This window comes from Rhinopithecus bieti, unplaced genomic scaffold, assembly GCF_001698545.2.
Source record: "Rhinopithecus bieti isolate Rb0 unplaced genomic scaffold, ASM169854v2 scaffold_17420, whole genome shotgun sequence".
Taxonomy (NCBI): Eukaryota; Metazoa; Chordata; class Mammalia; order Primates; family Cercopithecidae; genus Rhinopithecus; species Rhinopithecus bieti.
In genome coordinates, this window is record NW_016808812.1 from 164,629 (window position 1) to 176,177 (window position 11,549).

The 11,549-nt window shown below is 46.5% G+C and overlaps 1 protein-coding gene across 1 annotated transcript in view; it reads right to left on the reverse strand.

The window, feature by feature from the left end:
- Window positions 1-11,549, reverse strand: part of LOC108538908 (SH3 domain-containing kinase-binding protein 1-like) — a 128,035-nt gene that overhangs the window by 2,683 nt on the left and 113,803 nt on the right. The window contains 2 exon segments of the mRNA XM_017887236.1: window positions 3,371-3,640; window positions 7,397-7,525. Coding sequence (XP_017742725.1) covers window positions 3,371-3,640; window positions 7,397-7,525 — 399 coding nt within the window.

Below are 11,549 nucleotides of genomic sequence, written 5' to 3' on the forward strand. Positions count from 1 at the left end.
CCTTTATTTTATTTATTTATTTATTTATTTTTATTATTATTAATTTTTGAGATGGAGTGTCACTCTGTCACCCAGGCTGGAGTTCAGTGGGGTGATCTTGGCTCACTGCAACCTCCGCCTCCTGGGTTCAAGCGATCCTCCTGCCTCAGCCTCCCGAGTATCTGTGATTACAGGCATGCATCACCATGCCTGGCTAATTTTTGTATTTTTAGTAGAGATGGGGTTTCACCATGTTGGCCAGGCTGGTCTCGAACCCCTGACCTCAGGTAATCTGCCCGCCTCAGCCTCCCAAAGTGCTAGGATTACAGGCGTGAGCCACCACGCCTGGCCTATTTCCTTTATTTTCAACAGGGTTTTTAATTGCTAAAAGGTTACTGGTATGTTTTCATAGATTCTCACAAAATCCTACACAGTAAGTCCCAAAAACTTGGGGGTAAAATAATTGGCGTAATGGCATGGCAATCATGTCTTAGAGAAACTGGCATGACTTAGGATCCATGGCCTAATGCCCTTTCCAACATTAAAAATAATGAAGTGCACAACACTAACCATCCCACAAAGTCAGGGCTCTATACTTAGGACACTGCAAGCATCCAAACACTGGGCAGAGAGCTGTCCTCCATTTTAAGGTATCGAACACTCCATTTTACATGCATATTTTTACAGACTGGATGGAAAATCAAGAAACAAAGATGGCTGACACACCACAGTAAAATAAGGTGGAAGTTATATTGCATTTTCTCACTTCGGATGAGCACCATGATAGTCCCTATCTCTGGGGCAGTGTCCCAGCTCTGCTGTCAACATACTGGGTTTATATCACAACTGATGTGAACCAGTTGTGATTCATTACTGTATTTATTTAAGCACACATTATGCACCCATATCTCAGTGGGTACTACTTAGGGATTAGGAAGGAAGAAGGTGAGACTCCAAGCAAATGTTCCAACCCCAGGAGACTGGCAGGCAAAGCCTCAAGCAGTCCAGCTGTGAGCAGTTAATTGGGGAAAGCCGTCCAAAGAAAGTCACCAAGTCTTGAACTAGTAAAATGAAAATTAGTGTTAAGTCTATGAGGAGGAAGAAAGACAGGGGAATTGAGAGAGAAAAGCCAGGGAAAAGCAGGGAGGTGAGAACCAGCTTATTTGGGGATAAGGAGAGCTGGCGTGGACTTGAGTTGAAGGCTAACAGGAAAGTGACAAGAAAGCTAACACGAGAGACTAGTAGGGACCCACTGACCCTGGGCACAAAGGCCAGACTGACGTAGGTAGCAAAAGGCAGGACTTGGAAGAGAGGCCACCGTGGGGTGTTGATTCAAGAGATTTTGGCCGGGGAAAGACAATTCCCACCAACCATTTGCAGGCTTCACAGTGCGGGAGAAACATGGTGTGGCAGCCCCGAAGCACAGGCCATTTCAGACGTTGCAGGCATCTCTCAGAGGGTCCAAAGGGCTAAAGCCCTGAATTCAAGCCAGTCTGATACCATGATGGTCCTGTTCAGAAGGCAAGAACCAATGCTCTGGGGTGTCCTGGGGCCTCTGAGATGTCCTGTCTAGGCAAGGGAAACAGGTAACCTGGACATGGATGGGGCCTTTGGGTAGCCAAATGAGTAACCTCCAGAGCCAGACAGGAGCTGGGGACTTTAAGGGGTTAGAGGTAGCCTGGCTGGCCCCAGGATTTCCTCTCAAGTAGCATCCTGCCAGTCCTGTATATTAATCTGACGGATCTCTTCCAGGCTGGGGTAAGTCCAAGAGGCTTCAATTCCATATGGCACCACCCAGCCTGAGTAGAACAGGACCTGCTTGGAGCCACATTGCTCAAAGCGAATTCCATGGAACCCTCATCCTAGGATGCTCTAGAAAAAAAAGGTTCTATGATTAAACAGGTGTGGGACACCTTGCATATGCTATCCTCTCCATCCTCCCAATGCAAAGGGAAGGCTCTGAAGAGCCCTTCAGAAAAGAAATTAACTTTGCTTAACCCAGTTATTCCTGCAAAGTAACCATAAAACACATTAGGGCCCTCTAGCCACGTAGAAAGAGGCAGGTGACAGGGCTTCTGCTGGCCCCAGACTGGCAGAGGGCTTCATCGCTGTAAGTCTCTGGCTGCATCCCCTGTCACCACCCCAGGCACCTCCAATCCAAGAAGGCCAGTCGCCTGGGGATGCGCTGACCTCACCAGGCTGCCCCGTGTGACCAGGAATCTACATGATGTTCTCGCTGCTGGAGTAGTACGCTCTTAGCAATCCTAAATCATTGTTCAAAATCCTACCCGGGAAATAACTCTTTGAGATGCCTCCCCTGATCCTCTCAAGAAACAGCCAACTGATCCCTAAAATCCTCGAACCTCAGTTTACTCAGAGCAGTGCCTCCCTACTTTTTTTTTTTTTGAGATGGAGTCTCGCTCTGTCACCCAGGCTGGAGTGCCGTGGCGCAATCTCGGCTCACTGCAACCTCTGCCTCCCGGGTTCAAGCAATTCTGCCTCAGCCTCCCAATTAGCTGGGATTATAGGCACACGCCACCGTGCCCAACTAATTTTTTGTATTTTTAGTAGAGATAGGGTTTTGCCATGTTGGCCAGGCTAGTCTCAAACTCCTGACCTCAGGTGATTCACCTGCCTTGGCCTCCCAAAGTGCTGGGATTACAGGCATGAGCCACTGTGCCCATTCTCTACTTCTAATCCTCCTATGGGCTTTGTCATTGCAAACCACATCCTGGATGATATTGATGTATGATACTTATTTTTGTGTCCAGGTCTTTCTCCTCATCTAAGTGCTCTTTGAGGATTAGAGATGTGGCGAGAGTGTGTGTGCAGCCATGCATGGAGAAAGACCTGCCCCGCCCCGCCCTGCCCACTGCAGTCTCATGGTGAGAACATCTTACTCAATGTAAAATCCTGGGCTTCAAGATTCCCTACGTCTTCTTCACACATTACCGGTACCTCAATGCAGGCCAACTGCTTCATCTAGCAGCTAAGTGAAGAAATTGCCATTTTTCTATTGCAAGAGGAAAAGCTAGCTGTTGAGCTTATTTAAGAAGTGGTTCATGTACATACTGTGTTTTATGGGGGATTTAAATGCTTTTCTTCTTAGCAGTCTGCTGAGAGCATCAGTCCCTGCAATGGACTCATCCCTCTATGCCCCGTGGCCAGCCTGTGCCCTTCCTGCACACAAAGTCCAGCAAAAACATGCAGCATAATTTAAGTATAAATTGAGACTCTCGGGGTCTACACACACTCCCACCACTGCTGCCACCATCACCGGGGAGACCAGGCCCGCCATCCAAGGCAGGCTGGGATCCATGCTTTCAGAACTAGGTGCTGGCCTGGCGGAGAGCAACCTGGGTGACAGCCGCCAAGAGTCCCCGGACACTCACTTCTGCTGGTCCTTCATGGTCTCGATGATGCTCCTCAGCTCGCGGACCTGTGTCCTTAGCTCCTCCACGGCCGCCTGGCTGCTGGCCGCAGGCTCCATCTTTGGTTTTCCTTCCGTGCCGAACAGAGAAGGGGAGTTGGCTCTGTGTCCAGTTGTTCCCAAAGAGGATGACAGCGGGGAGGGCACCGCCGAGGACAGAGGGGCTGGCCCACCACCACCTGCTGCCATGGTCCCCGGCTTGGGCGGCAGGGATGCTTTGTTGTCGGACACCTGTGACGAGGGAAGGCAGGGAGGGTTCAGGGATGGGGATTTGTGTGTTGTGTCTTTGTCCTGGTTAGTCAAACTCTCTGTTAACACCACTGTCCCTGCCTCTCTCCACACACTCCATTCACTTGTTCCTTCATCCACAAGCCACCAAGGGCCTGCTTGGTACAGGCATGTCCCCCTTACTCACATGCCGCCTTCTATGTATTTTAAATGTGACCTTCTTTCTGGACAGAGAGTTTCCGACTGGTTCAATATACACACCGAGATGCCCAGCTACTTGCCAGGCACCACAAACTCTGAAGTGAACAAGACATTGAGGCATTCTCCTGGTCTCCAGGGAGCTCAGAACCCAGTGGGGCGCAGACAGACAGACAGACCAACGCACTGCGATGGGGGGATGACTGCACAGAGGGAGGTGAGCATACAGAGCCCCAGAAACACAGAAAAGGGGCCAGCCATCCAGATGGGCAGGTATCGCAAGCAGGTACTGACAGTCTCGTCTTGGAGGAGGACCAAGAAGTAGCCAGAGGAAAGGAGGGGCACTTAGAGAAACAAGCTGCAGCGGGAGGGAACACACCAGGCAAAGGTCTAGAGACCGCAGAGCAAAATGCATTGGTGGGAAGTACTGCTAGAGCATCAGAGGGGGCAAGAGAGGGCCTTGGGGGCAGAGCTAAGGCTGGGAGGTACAAGCAGCTGGGCGAAAGGGTGAGAGGAGGGCACACCATGCTGAGGACCATGCTGGTTGCAGAAGGGCCTAAGGGTTGGCAGATCTGGAGCTGGAGAGAACTGCTGGGAGAGTCTTACACAACGTAAGCTAGAAGTGGTCAGGGTTTGACCCAGGCAGTGGTTAGGAGGATAGATACAAGACAACTTTGAGTGATGTAGCGAAGGCAGGCGCAGCCGACATAGAGCGCCAGGCATTGTTCCCAGTGCTGGGGGCAGGAGTGGGCCAGAAGGATGGAGTCCCTGCCCTCATAGAACAGATGCCTTGTGAGCAGGGAGATGTGGTCCTGGACAGGATGCAGAGGGTGGAGGAGGAAGGACAGATCAGGGACCACGGGTGCAGTGGACACAGGACACACCAGGCATCAAGATTGTACCTTTCATGGGAGAAACAGCAGGTTGAAGAGTCAGATAATGAATTCTGTTTTTGACACATTGGATTTTAGGAGCCCTTAGTGACTGGGAAAGAGGAGGAGGAGAGGGGATGAAGCAGAAGAGAGGCCTAGAAGAGAGTCCAGAAGGATCAAAGTGGTTGCATGCGTGGGTGAAGGGTGCTGAGAGGAAAACTGGGTGGAGTCCACTTGGTGGAGCCAGGGAGACAGAAACCTGCTGGTGGCAGATGAGCACCTGGATGGGAGGCGAAGGTGTGGCCTGCAAGTTTAGGACTCTCTTTCCAGAAACTTGTTTGAGGCAGGAAGACAGGAGAGAGGGAGCATGCTCATGCGGAAGCCTCAGGGGGAGGTGGGATCAGGGAAGGGTTCCGTTCACTTTCCAGGACTGGAGGACTGGGGAGACCCTAAGCTGCACGATACGCTGAGAGAAAGAGCCAGCGAAGGGCCAGGCTGAAGATGGAGGAGACTGGCGGGGGAGGCCTGATGGAGAAAGAGTGTCCTGAGAAGGCCAGGAGGGCCCAGGAAGGACAGTCATAGATGAGAGAGAAGAGGGGTGCCCAGTAGGCCCCTGGGGGAGAAGGCACCAACAAGGGAGCTGGGAGGCAGGTGGCAAGGAGGGAAAAGAGTGGGACAGGATGTTGGGAGGCGGGGAGGATAAGCAGTAGGGCAGAAGTAGAGACTGGTGGTGAAGCTTGGCAACACGGCCGCGAGACTCCCTCCAGCAGCAGGTACCCAGCAGGCCACCCCAGCACAGGAGCCAAAAGGGGCTTGGCTGGCATGGTGAGGAGGCAGAGTCTGGATTCAGGCTGTGCTAGAGGGAGAGACTAGGCAGAGAAAGCCAAAAGCAGATGGGCCATCATTCCGAGCCTCTCTGCTCGCCTTTTTTCTGCCAAGTTACCATTGAGGAAAAGCGCTCTCTGCTGCCAGGGATAGAGCTCCACCAGCCCGTGCTTTATCATTAGTAGGAGTTAGAGTAAGAGGGAAGAGGAACTGACATTTCTGGAGCAATGATCACATGCCGGACACCGGCTAGACAATTTGAACAACGATTGGTTGGCACAAGCATTTTACCAAGCAGAAAACGGAGGCTTAAAGAGGTGGCCGAGTAGTTCCCCAAGACTCATAGGTAACAACCGGCGGAAACGGGGAGTCAATTCCCTATCAACCAGATCCCTCAAGTCCAGCACTGCAACTGTGGCTACCTGAGTCTGAAGATTTGCGCTCTCCTGTCCTTCTCTCCTTTGCTTGTCACCTATTCCTGGGCTTATGCCTTTTCCTGTTTCCCATCCTGCATCCTTGCGGACCTCCCATACTCCTGTGACCCACCAATCAATGCCTTTGCACTGACTGACTTCCAGACACTTCTTGAATCAAGGCTTCCCTTGGCATTTCCTACATGACTTGCTCTCCCAGCCCATTTCGGCTACTGAGCAATTTTAAAGCCCTCACAGAGTATAGGCCACCACCTTCCCTAGATCAAATTAGTTCAAGTGGAATTTCTAGAAGCAGTGAAGAGCACGACATGACAACTCCGGGGAAGTAAAACAGGCTAATGGGATAGAACTGTGCAAATCAGAACCGTGAAAACCCACTGTCCACCAGTAGATGTCACTGTAGAGACACCCCAGGGATGTCAGAATGAACCTATACCTAGAGTCACCAGAAAAAAACGGGTCTAGGAATCCAATTTCTGCAAATGGAATCCTTTTATAAAGAAAGAATGCTTCGGTTTTGTGAATAATTACAATTGATCTGTTGTATAGGATCACGTTTTGCATACTGTATCAGATTTGTAAGAAAATCTATACATGTAAATTCTTAAATCTACGGAGAAGGAAAATTCCACGGTAAACTGATTTCTTTGTGCTATTCCTGCTTCAAGTGACTACAGTTTTCTGCTTTTAGACAGAAAGAAGTTGCTAATATTGAGAGAAAATAATTCCAATCGACTTGGTTTGCTTAGTGGGAGAAAATGGAATTTTAAAATCTTGGTTCGTATTCATAGGAAGAAGAGAATTTATACAAGATGTTCCTTAAAAGTTACGTGCAGTTGCCAAGAGCTAAGTGTCTTCCTTGTTTCTCATAAACTAATAACTTAAAGTATCTATACTATTCTCTGGGCATGGAATAAAATTAAAGTGTTTTTAGACTATAAATTTATCATAGAATGTGAATCCAAATCAATTTTCTTTAAGAGACCACATTAGTTATCTATATTTATGATCTTCCAACTATAATTTGTGACCAGCTTTGAACATAAAAGACAAGATCTGTGGGCAGAGGGCACAGCATTTAATATATTTAATGTCTTCTCTCTAGACATCTCAAGGCTTTTTAAATTGTTCTGCTTGTGGTGATGGTGGTAGTGTGTGAAGGCATTTGTGAATGTGTGTGTGATGGTATGAAGAGGAGATCAAACCACAAGAGAGAAACATGGGAAATAAACAACTGAACTTGTATCTCAGGGATTCTGCCTAGTTTTGGAGACTGCAACATGCCTCGAGGATTTTGATGAGTAATAGAATCGCTGTCATTGAAGAATGACAAACACCTGCACTATCTGTGTATCTTTGTTTGGTTTATAACCCATCATTAGCACATGCATGAAATGACAGGGACACCCTCGCCATGGCTAGTCACTCACTTGGGATATGGTAACAGTCTTGGAAGTTTTCTTTGACGCGTCCACTCCTCTGTGCGCAAGTGAAATGTGTTCCTCCTTATCCTCTTCGGGACTTGGGGAGTCGAAGATATCAGGGCTTGAAAGGGATGACTGATAAAGCCAAAAGAAAATGCTTTTGTCAGAATTACACCTTAGCTGACACCGCTTTCGTGAATATAATGCTATGTGCTTTCCAAAGCCCTCGACACTGCTATTTTGTCTTCTCACGATAACCCTGTGAGGCAAAAAAGTGTGCTGTTATCCACGCGCTCAAGTCACAGAGCTGATTAGTGGCAGAACTGCGACTAAGAAGCAAGGTTTCCTAAACCAGGGATCTTGCCACTGATGTCCATCGATCACTTCAGTCTTGCAAGCATCCATCGTCCATCCTTTCCTGCTCCTTCCTCTAAACATTTGCTACCATGTGCCAAGCACTGAGCTTGTACTGCAGACTTAGTGACATGCCACACAGAATGCCTGCCCTCACAGGGCTGACAGTCCACCAGGGAAGAACCCCACACAGGTCAACAAGAGGCTGCTCTAATCTGCCTCTCCTCCATTCCCTCCTCTTCCTTTTCCTTGACCTTTTCCAGGATTGCTAAATCTGCTGCATACGGAAGTGCCCTAAAGGATGTGTCTGAGAGAAAACCATTTCCAGGGATAAGGGCTCACCAGGCTGTGGTCCAGTGACTGGTGTTTCCTCAGCTTGAGAGCACAGCCCTGCTCGCTAGTGCAACAAGCTCATATCTCCTTTGGTACCTGCTGCTAAATCTCTGTGCTCATTATTGCTGACAGTCAACATTCATTTTGGAGTCTGTATTGCTACAGTATATTTACAGAATGGCAGCATCTTTTGGTAAAATACAGGACGACACCCCTGTTCTTTCTGCCTCACTGTGAAGATCACTGTAAAGATAAAAAAGCCAGATGAGGCCAGGCGTGGTGGCTCATGACTGTAATCCCAACACTTTGGGAGGCTGAGGTGGGAGGATCTCTTGAGTCCAGGAATTTGGGACCAGCCTGGGCAACATGGCAAAACTCCATCTCTATGAAAAATATAAAAATTAGCCAGGCACGGTGGTGTGCACCTGGAGTCCCAGCTACTTGGGAGGCTGAGGTGGAAGGATCACTTGAGCCCTGAAGGTCGAGGCTGCAGTGAGCCATTGACATTGCACCACTGCACTCCAGCCTGGACAAAAGAGCAGGACCCTGTCTGAAAAAAAAAAAAAAAATTCTGGACCAATTCACTGGAATTCACCTGGTCATAGATGATCACTGGGCTAGAATTTCCCTATTTTAGAACAAAGCAAATTAAAATAAGAGTTCCTATAGCAAGGAATCCTTTATAATGAAAATCTTCCAGAGATCTCNAGTTCCCTCCAATACAACCTAGGGTTCATGAGCTGCCAATCAAAGCTTGCTCTTTGAATCCTATAAGCATAAAGAGCTTCAGCTAGGGTCAGAGGCCCCAGGCTGGGGAATCATGACTGGTATATTTCCTCCATCATTCCCCCCAATGGCCTTTGAGGAATATGCCCATATCCACTAAGCCTCCACTTGCCTATGAAAAATCCACAGGTGCTAACTGGAAGAAGACTAAATAGATATTCAAAGTACACATCCAAGTGGGGATGAATGGGAATGAAGGGAAGAGAATACAATATTTATACTTTAAAGCACAAATATATCCTTTTGTTCTAAGTCTGCAAATGAAATCACTTCATATAAAATGTCAAACTTCGAGTCACTGTGTCATAAGCCTCTTGCAGACAGTGACCATGTGCTTTTCATTCCAGTTGTATCTTTGGTACCTGGCACAGTGCCGAGCCCATAGGGGATAGATTTCTATAAAGATTTATTGAATGAATGAACAACTGTGTAGTCTGAAGGCAGTGAAGATGATATGTCCTTACCACATCCCCCAAATACATACGAACTCTCAGCCATGGGATGTATGGACCAAAGATGAGACAAGAGATGGTAATTTAAACCTATCTGTAATTCTGGAAGTCACAAGGCTCTCTAGACCTTGAAAAGTTGGGAAGGATTTGGAAGGAAGACAAAAATGATGAAGGATTTATAGAGAAGATGGAGGAGGTAGGATTGAAAAACAAAATATAGAGATACTAAGAAGCAACTAAACAGGTCGTGGGTATAAGAGGGGTGTTGGGGTGGGGTGTGAAAAGGTGAGAGGGAGAGGGGAAAGAAGATGGTGTTGACAGAGAAGTCTGTATAACAGTAAAAAAGTCAGCTACTTTTAAAAGTCTTTCACCCAAAAATGTGTCAATGCAAAGTTAGGTTTGTTTCATACTAAGAGGAAAAATAGGATGACTCAAACCATACTTTCAGACTCTAGATATGAGAGAAGAGGTTCCAAGGAAGTGACATTCTTTTTCTTCTAAATGATGACACCTTAGGTGGGATCAGTGGTGACATGAAAATAGGATGTGTCCTGGGAAACCTGCAAAAGGTTAATTCCTTGGTTTATCTGGGTAGAGGTTATAAAGACTTGGACTCACTGGAACAAGGCAATGTGCTATACAGAAATAAACAGATACAGAGAGAGAGAGAGATCTTATACACAGACACAACTTGTGGAAGGTGAGCTTGGAGGGGACAGAACAACCTGCGGCAAAAGCAAAGCATACATTTCCCTTTGACCCACTTCCAGAAAATTTTTACCCAAGTCAATAATTTTAGAGCAGCATCAAGATTTTTCTGCAGTGACATTCATTTGAGTGTTGTTTATAATAAGGAACTGGAAAAAACATAAATGCCCAATAATGGTATATTGGCTAAACACTCACATACTCATAGGTTAGAAAAATGGGCAGCCATGAAACGTGATGTCAGGGAAGAATGTGTCATGACTGGGGAGAAAGGAACACAACAGAAGAGGAGAAAAGCAAGTTTCAAAATGATGCATATTACGTAATCCTATTTGTGAAGAAATAATTTTATATATACAATTTTTTTTTTTAAAGCTAAGGCTGTATAGCAAAAAGTTAACAGTTCTTTGCACTGGGGAGCAGGATTACAGGTGACTTTCTTCTTTATGCATTTTTTAGTTCAAATTTGGTACAATAAGCGTGTACTAGGTTCGCAATAAAAAGTCATTCAAAACGACCCAAACAAAAATCTTCTATGGGTTATCCTGAGTGTTCCAATCGGTTTCTCCTTCATCATCAGGTGCCTCATATGTTTGAAAACAATCTCCTGAAGGTCTGCGTGGTATTCTGTGGAGGGGTACAGGCAACAGGGATTCGAGAGAAAGGTTCGGCTGCTGCCTGATGCTATAGAGGAGCAGATCTTTATTGAGTAAAGTTTTGTTTTGTTTATAGACCAAACCAGCCTCATTCTCCTTTCCCCACCATAAAACGTGATTTTTTTCTTACCCTTTTCATTTCAGGTTCAAATAAGAATCAGTCTGGAAGGAAAGAAAAGGAAGGTGGGAATAGGGAGCGCCTACCTTGCTGGCAGAAACACAAAGAACAAATAGAAAGAAATGTTGCTTGACTCAAGAAGACTCTGAAATCACTTTTGGTTGGCAGTGTATCTCATGGCCTCCCTCTCCTGGGGTGTCCTCAAATCGGCTGCTTGCAGAAGAGTCCTTATCTAGAGTCTCTAATCTGTCCTGCTTTTCAGCTGTAGAGAAGTAAGGGGACATACAGTATGAGGAGACACTTACAGATGTGAGGGACTGGGACGGAGGCCGCCTCCCCGTAGCTTTTGGTCTGCTTGTGGTCGGATGACTGAGTTTCTCAGTAGATGATACCACGGAGTCAAAACCTTCTAAGTCTAAAACAAAAGTAAAACAGAGTTTTAAGAGCCAAAATAGGAGCAAAGGCTCTTATGATATATCATAAGCACCTCTTTTTCTCAATAATAATCATTTCTGTCTGGATTACACTTCATCTTTTACAAAGGCTGTTTACATCCTTTGGTCATTCAATAAACAGGATTCAAACTGAATGGAATAATCATTTCCTTCTTAGTTTAACAAGCTATTGCATGGAAGAGAGAAAAACAGGATTTTTCTTTTTCTCTTCTATAGCTATATCCATAAATCTTTAAAAAGCTACAGAAAGAGGATTAGAGGAAGAATCCTCTTTTTTTTTTTTTTTTTTTTTTTTTT